The sequence below is a fragment of the Castanea sativa genome, chromosome 8 (assembly GCF_040712315.1).
Source record: "Castanea sativa cultivar Marrone di Chiusa Pesio chromosome 8, ASM4071231v1".
NCBI classification, from domain to species: domain Eukaryota; kingdom Viridiplantae; phylum Streptophyta; class Magnoliopsida; order Fagales; family Fagaceae; genus Castanea; species Castanea sativa.
In genome coordinates this window covers 56,083,081-56,103,668 of record NC_134020.1, presented here as the reverse complement: position 1 = coordinate 56,103,668, position 20,588 = coordinate 56,083,081, and the positions used below count along the sequence as shown (strand labels likewise).

Below are 20,588 nucleotides of genomic sequence, written 5' to 3'. Positions count from 1 at the left end.
AGAGTAGATGGAAAAGTGAGAGGATAAAAAATATTTTATTTTTCTCTATTTATGTTTGATTAGGAGGGTGTAAAGGTGGAGGGATTGAAAATATACTTTTTTTTGTTTAGTTGAGAAGAAAACAATCACACCAAGTTTATTAAAAAAAAATCGTACAAAAAAGAAAAGGAAAAAAAAAAGATTAATGGAAGACACAAAGTTGTTTTTTTATACTACTATTTAAGAGGTTTCTCTTATTTGTGATTCTCATTTTTTGTTCAAAAATATCTCTACACCCTTATGTTTAAATAAAAATAAAACTAAATGACAATCTAGTAAATATACAACTCTAACTCCCACTAAAATATTGCCTAAAAAATAGAGTCATTATCTTATTGATTTTTAAATTACTTTATCAACTTATAAATTAGATTTTCAAAATAAAAATTATTTATAAAAAATAAAAACGCATAAATTTTTTTTTTTTGGGCTATAAAATAGAACTATTAAATCCAAAAAGAATCACATCACAAATGCAAATTGCATGCGATAAAAGTGAGTGACTTCTGACTACATACATTGGGCGTAGAAAAACAGAGCAGTCATGGAAATTCCAAAATGTTTGCTAATCAATCATTAATTCCAGGTAAATTTGATTGGATTAGCATCATATTCAACATTTGAATGCTATGGGCAAAGGAGGAAGGATAGGAAAAGCAAATCCAATGGGAGCCCGGATATATATTATACATGTTTTAAAATGTTTTTTGTGTTATTGTTTACGGTAAAGACAGAATTCCCTCTATCAGAATGAGAATGCTTTTGTTTCAATTAAAAAAAGAAAAAAGAAAGCAGCAAATGGAGAAAGATGAGAGGCTATCATATAACTAAAACAAGCGACTTTTCTCGTCTTCTTTATGACTTCATCTTATCCGGAATTTAGCTATGTTCTTTCCACGTGAAGCACAGAAAAGCACAATTGCACAGAAGCTTCCTCCAACAACAACACGAATGGTTTTGGTCTTGGAGTTGAGCAGAAAATTACTCCCAACTCCCAACGCAGTTGCAGTGTTTCTTTGTCTTTGTGTTTTGCCCATTTATCTTTTATTTTAGTGTTAGTACTAAAATAGAATACTACTAGTAGTAATTTTTTTACTGTTTTTAGTTTTAGACATAATAGTTTAGAATCGAATCCATCCAATTCCAACCAATCCAATCTGAAAGCTTCCCGCGTAAAAAAATAATAAAGGAATAAAAATATAAATTTTTTTTTTTTAAAAAAAGTCCACGATGAAACTCATCTTTTACAATCTTGTACTCTCTAAAAAACAGGAGTTTCTAGCAGCCATGATGAAATCTTCAAACTCACCCCTCTACCTGCTATCTTGCCTTCTAATGTTACTGCTTCTCCCGGTGCCTTCCCTATCGGCTGACCCCGATTCGTTACAGGACTTTTGTGTTGCAGATTTGAATGCATCCATATCAATCAATGGACTTTTGTGTTGCAGAGTTGAGCGCAGTGTAAAAAGTGTTGTTTACGCACTGCTTTTCTCTCTTTCCCTTTCTTCCAATTCTAACAACGCCGCCGTCGTCCGATCAACGGCCACCATGACCACACAGACTCAGCCTCAGCCTCCTGTGGCAAAGAAGGTACCCCACAAGATGGAATTGTTCGGCGACGTCAGGGTCGACAACTACTATTGGCTCCGCGACGATTCTCGCTCCAATCCCGACATGCTCTCTTACCTCAAACAAGAGAACGTCTTTACCGATTCCCTCATGTCCGATTCCAAAAAGTTTGAAGATGAGCTGTATGCGGAGATCAGAGGGAGGATCAAAGAGGACGACGTGTCTGCCCCTGTACAAAGAGGGCCTTACTATTACTACCAGAGGACTCTTGAGGGCAAGGAGTATGTTCAACACTGTAGGCGCCCTGTACCCAATCCCAACGCCCCACCTTCTGTGCACGACACCATGCCCACTGATCCCAATGCTGAAGAAGAGCATATTATCTTGGACGAGAATGTTAAGGCTCAATCTTACGATTATTATAGCATTGATGCTTTCGAGGTCCTCTCTTTCTCTTTGACTATTATCTCAATTTGCTGGAATTTTATTTTTAAATAACATTAAATATTAAAAAATTTAGTTAGTTGCCACGTTTTAAAACAATGTTGAAAACTAGCATCTCGAGTGTCTAAAACTCGAGTTCCGAGATAAAACTCGAGTTTTTAAGTCTCGATTTGTAAGTGGTGGTACCTGATGTGGAAGAAAAATCCACGTGGAATCACGTTGAAATCGAGTTTTTGAAACTCGATTTGCTTCAGCTTGAAATCGAGTTTCAAAAACTCGATTTATCATCATTTTCATCAGTTTCTGAAACTAGCGGCCCAGCGCCCAGACGCCCAGACGCTCCATCTCCTTCAAACCCCAAACCCTCTACCGCATCTCATCGGCGGCAGAAAAACCCATCGGCGGCATAAAACTCTTGTCTCCTCTCATCGGCGACCTCGCAGCTCATCGGCGACCTCGCATCTCATCGGTGGTAGAAAACCCATCGGCGACCTCGCATATCATCGGTGGTAGAAAACCCATCGGCGACCTCACAGCTCATCGGCGACCTCGCATCTCATCGGCGACCTCGCAGCTCATCGGCGACCTCGCATCTCATCGGTGGTAGAAAACCCATCGGCGACCGCTCACTCAGCTCTCTCACTGTCTCGCACTCTCGTCCACTGGGATTTTGTTTTTCCCTCATTTCCAGGTAAGGCCAGAACTTAGAGAGGGTTATTCCGGTAGAAATGGAGTCTGGTAGAGTGGGCATTGTTGTGTAAATCTCGAGTCTCAAAGACTCGAGATCTGTGAAAATTTTTTTTTTTGTGCCGTAGAACTCGAGTCTATCAGACTCGAGTTAAATGTGTTTTTATTTTTATAAAAATCGAGTTTTGAAGACTCGAGATCCAGGTGGCATTTTTCTCCACCTTAGCGAGCACAAAGCGAGTCTTGTAGACTCGAGTTTTAATGTGAATCTCGAGTTTTTGAAACTCGAGTTGTTATTTTCCTTTATTGTTTCAAATCATGCCTAACTTACTATATTCATGCCATCCACATGCCTAATCTGCACATTCCCCCCAATTTGCTGCTTCTCAAATTACAAAGCTTTTTACACTACACTACACTACAGGTTAGTCCCAATAACAAATTGGTGGCATATGCCGAGGACACTAAAGGAGATGAGATCTACACTGTTTATGTCATTGATGCTGAAACTGGGGCTACTGTGGATAAACCTCTTGTGGGTGTCACTGCCTATCTTGAATGGGCTAGTGATGCCTCTTTAGTTTACATCACCATGGATGACATTCTCCGCCCTCACAAGGTAGGTTCTTCTCTTTCCTTCTTTACTTCCCGCACATTTCATTCTAAATTACATTACACTATTAATGGGCTTGTTAGTTGTTTTGCTAATGCTCTGTTGTTATTGCCCACAGGCGTGGTTACATAAATTGGGAACACAGCAATCGACCGATACCTGTCTTTACTACGAAAAAGATGATACCTTTTCTCTTGATCTTCAAGCTTCTGAAAGCAAGAAGTTTTTGTTTGTTGCTTCTGAAAGTAAAAATACTAGGTTTAACTTTTATCTTGATGTTTCAAACCCTGAAGATGGACTTAAAGTTCTCACACCTCGTGTAGATGGCATTGACACCTCAGTCAGCCATCGTGGGAATCATTTTTTTATCCAGAGGAGGAGTGATGAGTTTTTCAATTCTGAACTCATAGCTTGTCCTCTGGATAATACTAATGCAACTACGCTTCTTCTTCCACACAGACAAAGGTAATTATCAATTCCTACCAGTTTTACATTGCTAACACATTCTATGTATTATATGAAACAAATAAAGTAACTGTATTATATACCTACAGAGTGTAGATCTGAATGTGATCAAAAAACATTTTATAGAATCAGACCCCCTTCTGTTTTAATTTCAATTGTTTACTTCTTGACATTTTGGATCATCCTGTCATGGACTATCAGATCAAAATTAGTTCTTTTCAGAATTCAATACAATTCATGCTGGAAAGTTACTGTGAATTCTTAAATTCAAAAGTGGCAAGAATTCAAAATACCTGAAATGTTTCTTCTTTCTTCTAAATTGTCTCAAATTTTCTGCTAACATGAAAGTTTGTAATATCTTTTGCAATAGTACACTTTTGCTGATGCTACATGTTATATTTGTTCTCCTATCCTTGAAGCTATAGAACTTTCCTCTCTCCCAACTTTACACGATGTGCGCATGTTAATCATAGAAAATCTAGGCATGCTTGATCCTATAAGCTCATCTTTTTTTACTGAGTAACAAATTTACGAATCTAGATAATATGCTCATGCTTCGTGGTGTTCAATGTTCTAAAGGTCAATTTCCTTGTTTTGACTTAAAAATGCAAGGAAAAGGATTGTCATAGATTCAATGAAAACAAAATTCTACATCAAATCCATACCTAACATAGCCAGTAATAACTAGTCCTTTATAAAACAGATACGCACGGACACTAATCAAATGACAAAAGTTGGCTACAGAATGAGGCATCCCTCCACTGAAAAGTGGAAACCCTCTTCTCCTATAGGTTGAACCCTTGAAGTCTCTGCAGAAAAATTGATAGTAAATTAGTCATACTTGAAGGACATAAGTATATCCGGAGATGTGAAGGACATACCTAAAGTCACTTGGATGTATATCCGGAAATGTGAAGAACATACTTGAAGGACTACTAGAACTTTGAACTTATCGTTCTGTTGCTCCATTATGCAATTAGATATACTAGAGGGAAACCTGGGATGACTACTAGTGATGATGCCAAGAAGATCAGTAGGCTGGATGCTTCGGACTTCAAAGGACCACTGGTTCTCTCTGTGGCCTGAAAAAGAAAGAAAAGCGAATCAAAGGCGACCGGGGCTAACCGGCCAAAAATCCTCCGATGGCAAAGTTAGTTTTTCTCTATGTTATCTGAGTTCCAACTTTTTTGGAGTAGAAATGAACATACCGTGGGTTTGTCTGAAACAGCCTTTATATAGTGTTCTTATAGGCGGTTATAAAAATTGGAACTTCTCCTGGATTCAAGGAGAGGTAGAAATCAAACGTAACTTGCATAACCGTTTGGAAGTTATGCTCTTGTTTCACAACGGATACCTGGCGGTTATGCGTGGGATAAGGGATTATCACATCTTATTCGGAGATTTTCCTAAGTACGATACCCTCGTCCTGGAGTTCCTTAGTTGGGTGTGCTTTGGTACACGCGCAGAGGCTGCCTCGTCTAACAGTCACTCCTTCAGGACGAGGCTGTCGGCACTCTGGACGAGTGCATCACTCTGGTGGTGCTTACCTCGTCCAGAACTCTTCTTCCTTGGACGAGGTAATTGTAGGCAAGTTTTTGAGGGTGTTTACAGTGGTAGGTGGGTCATGGACGACCTGTATGGACGAGACAAAGATAGGCTAAATCAGTTCCCTATCAGTTGCCCCCTGTTTTAAGGTCGTCCAAAGCTCTTTGGTTTCTGGACTCGTTTCAACGTACTATTCCACGTGTTTCAAAGTAGAGGACGAGGCTCCAAAGGCCCCAGATTATGTCACGTGTCATTATTTACCTAGGTTAACCGTTGCGTCGATTTGGGTTTTCGAGGAGGTTGCCACGTGGTTCTTCCTGATTGGTCATTTCGTTCTGGGTTTTACTTTTCAACACCTATAAATAGTGGATTTCCTCCCCTACCCTCTCCATTTTCCAAATTCTCTCGTTTGACATCTCTCGTCCATCGCCTCGTCTAGGAGTATTCCAGCGTCCCTAGTTTCTTTCGTCTAGAGCCAGGTATTTTCTCTACGCTTGTCTTTAGGTTTCCCTTATATTTCCAAAATGTCCGAAAGTTTCTCTTCGTCTAGCAATAGTGTTGATAGGGAGATAGATGAATATCGTAACACAACTAGCTATAGTGGTTCTAGTAGTGACAGTAGGAGCAGTGGTAATACCACAGACGAGTATGTTTCACAGGGTTCTGGGGTTCCGCAAGTTTTCCGGGAAGAACTTAGGACGAGGGTAGGGTCACGGGTACGGGGCTGGTCCTCTTGCACGCCCTCGCCCACTAGAATGGACGAGGTTGAGGCGTATACAAGCTCTAGCATGTAGGGGTTCGGCCAAGACGGACGAGAGGAAGTTAGCGTCCACCCTTATGGGCGGTACCAAATCCCGGACGAGCTAAATCCTAGATTAGCCGTCCGTGGTGAGTGGTGTTGCCAACCTCACTTTTTGGCATTGGGGTTTATGAAGCCTATCTTCTAGGGGGTCTTAGGCTACCTCTTAATGCTTTTGCCGAGGGAGTTACTTAGTAGGTTAGGTTTAGGTTTGTGTCGGCTAAATCCTAATGCATGGAGACTAGTCGTTTTCTATGCAAGTTTTGTGGAGAGAGGTTTTTGAAGGAGATTGTCCTCTTCGTGGACGAATTCCTTTTGCTATAAACCCTGCGAAATTAGTCAATCTCGTGGCTTACATCGGTTCACGGCCCGGGGAGAAAAGATTGTAGGATTATTAAATCTTTGGTTACTTCGAGATAGGAGGCTGGAAGACGGAGTTCTTCTTCGTCTCGGTTTTTGGGCGAGGGCCATGCATTGAGTTGAGCGAGGGGATTCGTTTCCCCCCTATACAGGAGACATAGGGAACCTTCGTCCTGAAGGTATGCTTACCACTACCGTAACATTACCTTTATTATACATCTTTCTATGTTAAACTCCTCGTCTTTATTGCAGGTGTTAGAAGGCCATCGTTGAACAAGTTCTATTTAGGACGCGTTCAGAAGGCTCGTCTTCACCCAGAGAGGGACTTCCACTCTTTGGTCACCCTGCAACGTCTTGCGACTTGGGGACTTGGCCCAGAGCCCTCTCCGGAAGCATTAGCCCACGAAATCACAGTTTGTCGACGTGAGTTCTCGTCTTGAATTTCTCTTTTTTATTATTTCCTTATTTTTGTCGTCTTAGACAGATTTGCTAACTTATTCACCCATACCCGTTATTATTGTTATTTGTTTTAGGGATGGCTACTATGAAGGAAAACAAGGGCAAAGGAGTCGCGGACGAGCGTGCTAGGCAAGACTCCGAGGCAAGGGCTCGTCCTGCTACCGGTGATAAGAGGAGCCTGTCAAAGGCTATCAACCTTGAAAACCTCCCCAGCCGGAGAGCCAAGCACAGGAAATCGTCCAAGCCTGGGGTCATCTCTCCCGCTGTCCCCGTTCCTCCTCCTTCACCGTCCGTCCAGATCGTTGATGTGGAGTCGTCTGAGCCTGTTCATCCTCCTCCGTCCAAAACCAATGTTCCTACCTCGTCCCAGCCTCCCGTTGACGTTGTGCCTAACCTCCTTGAGAGTGAAGGGTTGGCTTGGGAGAGGTTCCAACAAGCAGTGTCTGACGAGGACGTGGCTGTATGCTATAACATGTCCTTGAAAGATTTTGAACATTCAGGTGTCCACGATCTTTTCAAGGTAAGTGATATGAATTTATTCTCGTCACTAGTTTTGCTTTTATGCTTGTCGGCTTTGTTTAATACGAAAACTTTTATTTGCTTGTGCAGGCCATGTCCAAGTTTATAGGCGTCAGACGAGGCAAAAAGCTGGATAGGACGAGGCTGGCTTGTTGGAGAGGAGGATCCGGGAGGTCAAGGACGATTGCAAGGGTTGGGGGAGGCAGGCCAGAGGCTAAGGACGAGGCCAAGGGGTTTGCCCAACCTCGTCGAGGAGGCGAAGGCCAACATGGTGGAGAAAGACTCTCGTCTTGACCACTTTCAAAGGAGAATCGGACGAGTGAGCAACTCCCTTGTGAGGGCTAAGGACGAAGGCGTGGACGAGTTCAAGGCTTCGAAGCCATTCAACGACCTTACGGACGCCAACTATGCGAGTTTGGATTTGAGGATTTTCGCATGGAGGCGAAAGAAAAGTTTCCAGAAGTTGATTTCAGCCCCATCGTCCTTCAACTAGGAGGTGCTTCCAGTTCTTTTCTTCAGACTAGCTCTGAAGACGTCAATGTTGAAGACGATGCCTCGACCAAGCCCGCTGAAGACGACCCTAATGCCTGATGCCCGTTATTTGAAGATTTTCATTATTTGTTCAAGTGTTTTCTTCCTGTCTCTTTCTTCTTCTTTTTTTTTTTAAAATGTATAAGAGTACATTTGTCTCGTCCTGAGTACTTTTGACGGCTTAATAAACAATGCCTTTCAAGGCTTATTTCTCAAGGGTTTTTGGACGGTGGTCGTTCACCCTTTATTGTTTAATGAATGTTTATTTTCGCTTATCATTATTGTTGTTCTATGGACGAGTGTGTGTATTATTTTCTTATTCAATTGCCTTTTAAGCAATGTTCCCAAGTGTTGGGTGATTGTTTACATGATGCCCTTATGGACGACTAGATTAGGACGATGATGATCACTTTGCCTGTTCTTTAGGCGATTACTAGTATTTTTGCGAGTTCATAATCATCTCGACCATATGCTCGTCGTTGGAATGCACGTGTTAATGCCTACTTTCCTTCTTAGACGAGTAGGCCCTGCTAAGGAAAGCTTGGACGAGCATGCCTTAGCATTTTTTCTTTGCTTTATCCTCATTCTTTTTTTTTAAGGAAAGCTTGGACGAGCATGCCTTAGCATTTTTTCTTTGCTTTATCCTCATTCTTTTTTAAGGAAAGCTTAGACGAGTTTGTCTTCGTCCAGAGATTTTACTTGCCTAAGGCTTTTTCCTTCTCCGTGGGTATTATCAGGGAAACTGGAATTCAAATATATAAGAAATTCAAACCATATTATTACATGAACATTGTTCACAAACTTGGCACATGCTTATAAGCTAGTGCCTTATTAAGATACTTAAGTACATAGCATTGTCTTTCATAAGCTAGTCTGTAAGTAGTGCAAAAGTTCGAGAACTAGTGCACTTTTATTCATAACACACCATAACAGTAGTAAAAGCAAAAGTAAATATAGGTAAACACGCGAATTATAATTGTAATTTTGCTACTGACTTCCCTCGTCCTTGCTCATCACTGATAATACCTTCGCAGATGTTCCACGTTCCAAGAATGCTCTAACTTCCGCCCGTTCAGGGCTTCCAGGTAGTAGGACCCCTGCCTTTTGCAATTGATTACCCTGTAGGGTCCTTCCCAATTGGGTCCCAGTTTTCCATGAGCTGGGTTCCTGGTTGCCAAGGAGACCCTTTTGAGGACAAGGTCCCCCACATCGAACCGTCTGGGTTTTACCATGGCATCGTGCTGTCTGGCCATGAGATTTTTGTACCTCGCCGTCCTTTGCTCCGCATCCATTCTTACCTCATCAATAAGATCGAGGTCAAGGCGAAGTTGTTCCCCGTTGTCTTTCTCCTGGTACTCCATCACTCGGTGACTTGCCATATGGACCTCCGTGGTATGACGGCTTCACTCCCATAGGCTAGTTTAAAGGGGTCTCTCTGTCGGAGTTCGTGCGATCGTCTATAGGCCCCGAAGAACACTGGTAGCTCGTCGGCCATATCCCTTTTGCCCCCTCAAGCGAGTCTTGATGATTTTCAACGGGGATCGGTTTGCTACTTCAGCTTGCCCATTTGCTGTGGATGGGAGGGTGAAGAATAGTGATTCTTGATTCCAAAATGATTGCGAAGTCACGAAGGGTGCGTTGTCAAATTGACGTCCGTTGTCGGATACTAATACCACAGGTACTCCGAACACATAGGATATTCTTCCATACAAAATTCTTCACGTTAACTGCTAAGTGATTCTTTTGCAAGAGGCTCGGCTTCTACCCACTTGGTAAAGTAATCTATCCCTACCACCAAAAACTTCATTTGCCGGACTCATATGGGAAAAGGACCCGGGATATCCGGTCCCCATTTTGTGCGAAGGGCCATGGGGGCTGTCATTGGGGTACGATACTCGACGGCTATGCGGGCACATTGCTATAACGCTGGCATTGGTCACATACCTTGACATAGGCTTTAGCGTCTGCCTGCATTGTTGGCCAATAGTAGCCGGCACGGACGATCTTATGGACAAGGGACCTTGCCCCTGAATGATTTCCACACGATCCTTCATGAACTTCCCTCAGAACATAATTTGACTCGTTAGGAGCCAGACATCTTAAGTAGGGTTGGGAAAAGTCTCGCTTGTACAACACCTCATTTATGAGGACATACTTGGCCGACTTGACCCTTAACTTTCTCGCCTCATCCTTGTCCTCTGGAAGCCTCCCATCCTTGCGGTAAATTATTATCGGACTCATCCAATTCTCTCCTCCTCCTATCTGCTGTATGTCAGGGATGTCTATGCTCGGCATGTACTGGATGTCGCCGAACTCGTCTATGACCCCTGCCGAGGCGGCTTTCGCCAAGGCGTCTGCTTCCGCATTCTCCTCCCTGGGAAGTTGAATAAAACTTATGGCTGAAAATTTTCGGGCAAGGCGTTTTACTCTGTTAAGGTGTTTTACTCTGTTAAGGTACTTCTTCATTCGATCCTCCTTGACATCACACATCCCATTTACTTGGTTAATGACCAGTTGAAAGTCTCCTCTGATTGTTAACGACTCCGCCCCTAAGGACTTGGCCAATTCCAACCCCTTGAGTAGAGCCTCGTACTCAGCCTCGTTGTTGGTAGTTGGATGTCTTGCGAACGGGCCGCATACTCCGGCTTGTCACCCTCGGGGGACTTGAGGTACAATTCCAATCCCTCACGCATACATTGTGGACGATCCGTCTACATTAACCACCCAATTTCATTTCCTTCGTCCTTGTTCGGAGTCGTCCGGCGGGGGTGAATTCTGCAATGAAATCTACCAATGCTTGCGCTTTTATTGTGCTCACTCGGGAGGTACGACATCAAACTCGGCGGAAGCTTAACGGCCCACTATACTAGCCGTCCGGCGGCTTCCAACTTGCTCATCGCCTTTTTTATGGGATGGTACGGGGACGTTGATGACGTGTGCACAGGAAATAATGTCTCGGCTTCTGGAAGCCGTGATTAATGCGAAGGCTAGTTTCTCCATCATCGGGTATCGTCCTTCACCTCTCATCGCGTGGCTTGTGTAATAGACCGGCTTCTAGACTCTCCCTCTTCTCGACTAACGTTGAGCTTCTTGCGTGTGGGGACAACGCAAGTACAAGTACAACTCTTCCCAGTGCAGACGGACTCAACGGTGGTGCCGTCATTAGATACGTCTTCCAAGTCTTGGAAGGCCTTTTGACACTCGTCCGTCCATTCAAAAGCCTTCCTAAGGACTTTAAAGAATGGTAAACATTTGTCGGTAGCTTTCGATACAAACTTGTTGAGGGCGGCGACTCGTCCGGATGAGCGGACTTCGTTGATATTTTTCGGTGGCTCCATGTTCGGTATCGCTTTGGATTTTATCCGGATTCGCCTCAATTCCTACGTGCGACACCATAAACCCCAGAACTTACCCATGAAACCCCGAAAGCACCTTTTGCTCGGATTTAATTTCATGAGGCACCGTCGCAACGTATCAATATTCTCATGAAGGTCGTCAAGATGTTTATCCTCGTCTGGCTCTTCACCAGCATGTCGTCCACATAAACCTCCACATTTCGGCAATTTGAGGACGGAACATATGGTTAACCGGCCTTTGGTAGGTCGCCCCCGCGTTCTTCAAACCGAAGGGCATAACCTTGTAGCAATACAACCCTTGGCTCGTGACGAATGAGGTCTTCTCACGATCTGCTTCATTCATCGAATGCGGTTATACCACGAGAAAGCATCCATGGTAAGTATCTGTGACGACTGCCGTCGAGTCCCTTCTTGGTCAATGCGCGGCAATGGGTAGCTATCCTTGGGGCAAGCTTTGTTTAGATCGATGAAGTCCACGCACATCCGCCACTTGCCATTGGCTTTCTTGACCATGACTACGTTCGCCAACCGATCGGGTAATGAACTTCTCGGATAAACTTCGCGGCGACCAACACGCACCTCTTCCTTAATGGCATTGTCTCGCTCGGGAGCAAAAACTCTTCTCTTCGACGCCTTTGGTTTCGAATAGGGACACACGTTCGGGCTATGGGTAATGACGCTCGGATCGATACCGGGCATGTCCTCGTGACTCCATGCAAAGACATCGAGGTTTTCTTCGAAGCCGAATCAAAGCGTGCTTTTGCCCCTCTTCCATGCTCGCCCCGGCTACGGTAGACTTCTCGGGCTGGTTATCGTCCAGGGGACGTCCTCTAATGCTTCGGTGGGCTCGGCCACGACCCTTCTTCCGTCTATACTCATCGCTTGCATGTGCTCGTCCATGGCCGGCATAGCTAAATAGCATTCTCTGGCGACGGCCAGGTCTCCTTGTACACGGCCTACTCGTGCTCGGTCGGGAATTTGATGGACGGGTGGTAGGTAGAGGTTACCGCTTTCAGTGTTCAAAGTTGGCCTTCCAATAATTGCATTGTATGACGATGCACAATCAACAACAAGGAAATTCACCTCCTTGGTTATCTGCTTTAACGGATATGTTCGAGCGACCACTAGCAACGTGATGGTGCCCACGGGTTGCACCTTCATTCCTCCGAATCCTACTAACGGCGAGTTCCTTTGGTCGAGGCGATCTCGTCCTAGCCTCATTTGTTGGAATGCGGGGTAGTAGAGAATGTCTGCAGAGCTGCCATTGTCTATCAATACCCTCCTGGTCGTGTAGTCAGAGATGAGTAGGGTGATGACTATCGCGTTATCGTGTGGGTGGTGAATTCGTCCTGCCTCCTCGTCCGTGAAAGTAACAGCCTGTTGGTCTACATCCCTCGTCCAAGGAGGTCGTCCAGACTGTTGGATGTTCTGCACCACTTTCAGGTATGTCTTCCTTGACTTGGACGACTGCGTCGTCGAGCTTCCTCCTATAATTACCCTTATTTCTCCTAGTGGGGGGCGTGATGATTCTTCCACCTTGGCCTTCATTTTCTCATCTCTCTGGTCTCGTCCAAGGAAGTTCCTCAATTTTTCCTGTCTAATGAGATTTTCTATCTGCTGCTTCAAGTCAAAGCACTCATCCGTATCATGCCCATGGTCCCTGTGAAAACGGCAGTACTTGCTCCTATTACGCTTGTTGGGGTCTCCCTTCATTTTGTCCGGCCACTTCAAGGACGGATCATCCTTTATCTGCATAAGAACTTGCTCTAATGGCATAGTCAGGGGCGTGTATTGCTGATTCCTGGCGGAGGAACTGGCCTTCTTACCATCCTTATCTTTTCTCTCGTCTACCCGAACTTTCTTTGGACGAGGTCACGGGATCGGATAACGATGGTGGCCCACTTCCAGTGTTACGCCTTTTTCTTTTCTTGGCTATGATAGCGTCTTCGGCATTCATAAAATTAAGGGCTGAATGGACAAGCTCGGCCACCAGTACGTAGTTCTGCTCGTAGAGCTTATGAATGAACAAGTCGAGAATTGACCCCGTTGTGGAAAGCGGCCAGCAATAGCTTGTCATCCATCTCGTCCACCGTTAAGGCTTCTCTGTCGGGTGATAAAAGATCACAAACTTTCATTTTCCCCTTGCTCTATAGTCGGCGGGCTAGAGGAGGAACGTTTGTGGCCCAGCCTCCAATGAAGTTGTTGACAAACGGCTTACTCGGTTCTTCAAATGATCCCACTTGAGTTTGGGGGAATCTTCTTGAACCACACTCGCGCTGGTCCCTTGAGTGTGGTGGGAAAAGCTCTGCACATGATCTCGTGCGGGACCCCGAATGCGGTGCATGGTCGTCTTGAAAGTTGCAATGTGATCGCATGGGTCGCGATTTCCATCGTACGAGTCTAAAGAAGGCATTTTGAATTTCGGGGTAGAGGGTGGCGGTTGATGGAAGGCTGTGAAAGGGGGAGTCCGTTCGGTGGACCATATCATCTACTGCGGGTTTGCTCGCCTAATGTTTTCCCTCATTTCATCCATGGCTTTTCTCATACGGTCCATTTCTTTTTCCAAGTGCGGCACCCTTCTTGAAGCGGTACCCACTTGTTTGATCTTCGGACTCTACATTTTCCCCTCCTTCCTTCCTTGGGGCCACTTCCCTCCATGTGTCCTTGGCCACCTCCCGAGGTTGATCTCCCTATTCAACTCCTGGTTCGACGTGTCGGTTGCCATAGCGGCGGCCATGGATTGTATATCTTGAATAGAAGGCGGTTGCATTGCGGAGTGCGTCTACGCGATCGCGAAGGGGATTGCCTTGGAGGCATCCTACTCTACGGTGGCTGGGCTGGTAGCCCTTGATCTCGTTCGAACCATTCAGCCTTATTGTCTGGGATAGAATAACTCTTCCCACAGACGGCGCCAACTGATGATGCCAAGAAGATCAGTAGGCTGGATGCTTCGGACATCAAAGGACCACTGGTTCTCTCTGTGGCCTGAAAAAGAAAGAAAAGCAAATCAAAGGCGACTGGGGCTAACCGGCCAAAAATCCTCCGATGGCAAAGTTAGTTTTTCTCTATGTTATCTGAGTTCCAACTTTTTTGGAGTAGAAATGAACATACCGTGGGTTTGTCTGAAACAGCCTTTATATAGTGTTCTTATAGGCGGTTATAAAAATTGGAACTTCTCCTGGATTCAAGGAGAGGTAGAAATCAAACGTAACTTGCATAACCGTTTGGAAGTTATGCTCTTGTTTCACAACGGATACCTGGCGGTTATGCGTGGGATAAGGGATTATCACATCTTATTCGGAGATTTTCCTAAGTACGATACCCTCGTCCTGGAGTTCCTTAGTTGGGTGTGCTTTGGTACACGCGCAGAGGCTGCCTCGTCTAACAGTCACTCCTTCAGGACGAGGCTGTCGGCACTCTGGACGAGTGCATCACTCTGGTGGTGCTTACCTCGTCCAGAACTCTTCTTCCTCGGACGAGGTAATTGTAGGCAAGTTTCTGAGGGTGTTTACAGTGGTAGGTGGGTCATGGACGACCTGTATGGACGAGACAAAGATAGGCTAAATCAGTTCCCTATCAACTAGAATTTTGAACTTTTTTTTTTTTTATAAGTTTACTAGAACTTTAAATTTATCATTCTACTGCTCTATTATGCTGATTAGATGTACTAGAAGGAAAGAGGTCCAAAACTCAGCAGATGCTTATAAGCAGATACCTCTACTATATGGGAAGGAAAGTACTTACATGGAAAAAGCAAAATATGAAGGTTGTGAAGGATAGGACAAAGACTAAGAAAGAGAAGGCAACACATTTGGGAAAGGAAAGAGGTCCAAAACTCAGAAATGCTTTCCAAGTATGGGGAAGGAGAGAAAGGGGAGGGGGGAAGAGGGGGGGGGGGTGGTTCGGATGAGAGTGTGGTGGTTTTTTTTTCCTTATGCTAGGCACATGAGGTTCTGTACCTTGGTTCAATATCTCCAGCTTATGCTGGAAACATGTTTACTTCGTATATAATTTGTCACATAATGGATGTCTTTATCAGTTGGGTTGTCCATATTAAGGGATCTCACTCTCTGTCACTCTCCCTAAAAAAAGGGGTGATAAAATAAAATGCGTGCATAGAGGGAACAGAACATAACCTTGTCCCGGTAATTAGGTAAATGTTCTCTAAGCAAACATATTTGTCCAACTGTTAGCAATTTGCACTTTCTCCAACCACTTAATCCTTGTATGTCTATGTCTATGTCTATGTCCTACTTTAAAAGGTTCAATTTATATGGATAGCAAAGGAATAACAACTTACAAGGATGTGCGTGTAATTTTGTCATATTGTGAACTAATTTGTTGCATATCCATTCTAGAAAATTTTGCATGTATTGTGCTATTATCTTTTGTAGCTACTGTTCCCTCAATATTCTTGGAGGGCATGAGGCTCCGTGGTAAAAAAACTTATGACATTTGAATTTTGTCCAGTGTAAAAATTCAGGATATACAACTCTTTAACGATCATCTCGTTGTATATGAGCGTGAAAATGGTCTACCAAAAGTAACTATTTATGGCCTTCCAGATGTTGGAGAACCTCTTAAGAGCCTTCAAGGTGGTCATCTTGTTGAGTTTATTGATCCTATATACTCAGTGGATCCATCAGAGTCACAGTTTAATTCCAGCATTTTACAATTTGATTATAGCTCAATGAAGACTCCTTCCTCTGTATATGATTATGATATGAAGACAGGCGTTTCTGTCTTGAAGAAGATTGAAACAGTAAGTCATATGAACAGATCCTTTTCAAATTATTGTGTTCTGAATCGACATCTGATTTACATGCTTATAGCAATAGATATAGTTAATTTTTGGTGGGGCTCAAGTATACTACGTGTGTACTAGGGCTTTGTTCTTTATAAAATTTTTGTTCCTAATATAAAATAATGGTCTTGTTTTCTTTTCCGATCTTTTCTATGAGCATGATTTCTGTTAATGGAATTGTGTGCATGCTCGCAGAGAGGCACTCATTTTCCTGTGATTTTAAATTAGTGTGCTTGCTGCTTATATTAAGCTGGAACTTATCAAGATCTTGACATAAATTTGAATTAGTCCTTTAGGTGTGTACATGTGATTTGACCTCATAATTTACATCCTTGCTTCATTTTATCAGTGCTTAAATTTTTCCTTAACGTTTGCTAGAACATTAACTAAAGCCAAGAATCCTTAAATGTGGGGGGTAGCAGAAAACCATACATTGGATATGTGAGGTTATTCTTGGAAAAAAAATTACCAAAAAGAGGATAAAAAAACTTTGTCGATTGCTTTTTTATAGATTTGTGAAAAAAAATAGATCATACAAACACATATTTCAAAATTTTTGAGATGATTTGATCAAATTAAATTTCACATATTTGAGATGATTAGATGTATCTCTCTCAAATTCTTGTTGCAATATGAATAAAAAAAAAAGTATCAACAACGTTCCCACCCCCCTTCTCTTACAATAACCTCTCCTGCTCTATTATCTCCAAAAATGTTTAGAATACTTCATTTTCAAAACTTGCTAAAACTATTGTATGAATTTTTTTACTGTAAGGGTGTGAAAATTCTTGATGATCAAGAGAAACATAATTCTAATTGATTTTATTAATGAAGTGTATACCCAATCTTATTGATATCATCTCCTGGGACTTGTGGTTTATTTGAAAGTCATAGAGACCTCCTTTTGCTTAGGATTTGCAATTTTGCATCACTCTTCCCCATCCTCCCTGAGTTCTTTATTGCTTTTATTAATAGCTTTGAAGTTTAGATTGATCTAGACTGAAATTTGAGAGGGTTGACTTCATCTTACAAGTATGCATTTGCATGGTTCATGTTATCAAAAATGGAGTTAAACCAAATAGTTCAGGCTTATGTATGTCAATTCTTGTATTTCTTTTTTAATATTAAAGAACTGAATATGAATGAAGACTGTTACCATCAATATCTTAGTGGTAGATATATTTACATGCTAGACTGACATACATGTACTAATCAAATGCTTTTTAGTTTTTTCTGTTGCAATAACATAAAAATAGGTTAATTTATTGTGCAATATCTTAGATTATGTCTCATATATTGCTGCTACTTTTGTAAATCATAATTCAGTAATTTTCTCCTCTCTCTCTTGCCCAGGTGTTGGGGGGTTTTGATGCCTCGAATTATTTTATTGAAAGAAAATGGGCGAATGCTCCAGATGGTACTCAGATTCCAATATCAATTGTTTATCGCAAGGATCTTGTGAAACTCGATGGGTCAGATCCATTACTACTTGATGGCTATGGTTCTTATGAGGTAATGAATTATTTCATAGATTAAACTGAGGATACTGGAACAAACAGGGATTTATATGTTTTTAATATCATAGTGATAATGGAAAAAGTGGCAACTGTTTTTTTTTTATGTAATATTTTAACAAAATATGATTTTCAAAGATCAAAGTTGTTGTAGAATGCTGTTTTGATGCATTATGTTTATGTATTATCCACTTGGAATATCCATTCTACAGGAAAAACTTTGTGATCTGGTGTACTATTCCTAGTTCTCTTGCCCTTTTAATTGTAATGTTCTACAACTTGAAGTTTAAGTCACTTGTTTTATCCATTCCTTTCTTCTGGGGTCTCCTGACTCTCATCAGAAGCTTCAACGTCCTAATTAGAGGTTACATTCCTGGATTCTGTTCTACATTTCTGGTCTAACAGGTCACTGTTCTCCAATCATGGGAAATAGTCCAGTGGTGAATCAATGCGTTGCTAAAAGTTTATTTAATGTAATCAAACACTTCTTTTTTTTCCTTTTTCTTTTCCCTTCTGTTATATGAACATATTATTCATCAATTGGCTGTTCATTTTGGTTATGTTCATGCGAACTGGTCTGGATGCTATATTCACCCATTTATCTATCCTTTTTCTTTTTGTTTTTCACTTGTACTCAATTAATTTATTCAGACTCACTCTATAATTCAAAATTTCTTGTTCTAAACAGATATGCATAGATCCCACTTTCGAGGCATCAAGGCTGTCTTTGTTAGATCGGGGTTTTATTTATGTAATAGCTCACATCCGTGGAGGTGGTGAAATGGGAAGGCAGTGGTATGAGAGTGGGAAGTTATTGAAGAAAAAAAATACTTTCACTGATTTTATTGCTTGTGCTGAGTACTTAATAGAAAACAAGTACTGTTCAAAGGAAAAATTGTGCATTAATGGAGGAAGTGCAGGAGGATTGCTTATTGGTGCTGTTCTTAATATGAGGCCTGCTTTGTTCAAGGCTGCTGTGGCTGGAGTACCTTTTGTAGATGTTTTGACTACAATGTTGGATCCAACTATCCCTCTTACCACTTTAGAGTGGGAGGTGTGTTTCTTTTTCTCATGAGATTCTGTTGTTATTGCTATCTCAACCTTTGAAAATGTTTAAATTTTGGGTTGTCAAACACAGAAAGTGACTAGTGAGTTTGTTCTTCTAGTAAACTTTTGTAATGCAGGGTGCAGGCAGATATGAACATGGAGATGATGTGCATACAAGCATAAGTACACCCATGCATTTAGCATTTGATAAGACTATACCAGCAGCTATGCCTTACATGTGATGAATCTCTTGTTTTGTGGACCACGTTTTATCGTTATACCAGGCTCTATCTCTAAGATAGGATCACCCAAATTTGAGGTCTTTCATTTTCATTTGTGCTATAGAGATACTGGAATGCTTTGATTATAATTTTTGTATTTGTGAGTGGTTCTTTACGTTGTTCATGGTTCTACTGATGTACTTATCTCACATTCTCCTCCTGTCTCTGAGATTTTAAGATTTTAATTGACTCTCAGTGGGTGCTGCAAGTAGATCTGGTTATATTTTATTGATAGTGCTGATGCAGACAATCTACCTGTAGCTGATTACTTTCTCTTAATGCAGGAATGGGGTGACCCTCGGAAGGAGGAGTTCTACTTCTACATGAAGTCATATTCCCCTGTTGATAATGTGAGAATTATACAACTCTGTGTTTCCTTTACATGTAGTTGACCAGTTTTCTCTGAACTGTGAAGCTAGATTAGTCATCATTTTCACCATTTAAACATGATTTCGGAGTTGTGTATTATTGCAGATTATCATCATTCTTCATTCTGATCTGACCTTTAACAATATTTACGCAGGTTAAGGCACAAAATTATCCTGACATTCTTGTAACAGCTGGTTTAAATGGTAAGGATAAATGCTTAACACTTTTTATGAGTGTTAGAAGCTGGTTAAATACCCATACAAGGGAGCCCACTAAACTTTCGGACATGCTTTCTTGGTACAATCTTGTCAAATTAATGTTTGCTTGGATGATCATTGTATGTGATACATTGGATGGTTGTTAGTCTGCCAAATTGACCCTCATGCATGGTAATCTGACAGCAGAGAAACATGTTATAATTTTATATATGATGCATATATTCCTTCTCATTCAATCTGAACCCTGGTGCATTGTGACAGATCCACGTGTTATGTATTCTGAACCTGCTAAGTTTGTGGCAAAACTGAGAGATCTGAAGACTGATGATAACCTACTGTTGTTTAAATGTGAGCTTGGTGCTGGGCATTTTTCGAAGTCGGGAAGGTAACAATTTTTCTGGTTATTGTATCTATAACCGTTCACAATCTTTCCAAAAGTACCACTTATTCCAAAAGTTTAAGCTAAACTGACGTAGTGAATTTAATCACTTAACTGTTATTCTTACAAACTCAATAAGTGGGGCTCAAGATGGTTCAAACTCAAAACGACTGTCTTTGATCGAAAGCGGTTGCATGTCTTCTCTCTAATAACTTAATTTATTGTTTTGTTATTTTGATGGATGCAGATTTGAGATGCTCCAAGAAGATGCATTCACGTATGCCTTTATAATGAAGTCTCTAAATATGATTCCTGGCCATGGATCTGAGCAAAATTGATCAGTTGCAAAATGGTGTTGGCAACATCTTTACTAGTTTGTGTGTATTAATTCAAAACGTGATCTAAAATGTTGATTTTTTAGTGTTGATTGCTGCAATTTACAATTTTACATAGTATGGAAAAACAAATGTATCATTATTTGATATCAGGTGCAATATGCCATTGATATCAGTTGCAAATTCTGCTGGTTTTTATCTATATTAGGGACTATTATTGGTGTTGCCCATAAATTTCATTTAGCAAGAAATAAT

At 41.9% G+C, this 20,588-nt stretch overlaps 1 protein-coding gene across 1 annotated transcript; it reads left to right on the top strand.

The window, feature by feature from the left end:
* The first annotated feature begins 804 nt into the window (after nucleotides 1-804).
* On the top strand, nucleotides 805-20,567 carry LOC142607609 (uncharacterized). Its single transcript, XM_075779158.1, has 10 exons — nucleotides 805-2,049; nucleotides 3,164-3,358; nucleotides 3,471-3,817; nucleotides 15,857-16,148; nucleotides 17,544-17,702; nucleotides 18,393-18,758; nucleotides 19,317-19,382; nucleotides 19,556-19,604; nucleotides 19,881-20,004; nucleotides 20,246-20,567. The coding sequence occupies exons 1-10, from the start codon at nucleotides 1,270-1,272 to the stop codon at nucleotides 20,334-20,336; spliced, it is 2,469 nt and encodes an 822-aa protein (XP_075635273.1). The 5' UTR covers nucleotides 805-1,269; the 3' UTR covers nucleotides 20,337-20,567.
* The last annotated feature ends 21 nt before the right edge of the window (nucleotides 20,568-20,588 follow it).

Coding starts and splice junctions, on each gene's coding strand:
- LOC142607609 (XM_075779158.1), top strand. CDS start 1,270: ATGAAACTCATCTTTTACAATCTTGTACTCTCTAAAAAACAGGAGTTT. Junction 3,359..3,470: donor ACATTCTCCGCCCTCACAAG/GTAGGTTCTTCT, acceptor TATTGCCCACAG/GCGTGGTTACATAAATTGGG. Junction 19,383..19,555: donor CATATTCCCCTGTTGATAAT/GTGAGAATTATA, acceptor ATATTTACGCAG/GTTAAGGCACAAAATTATCC.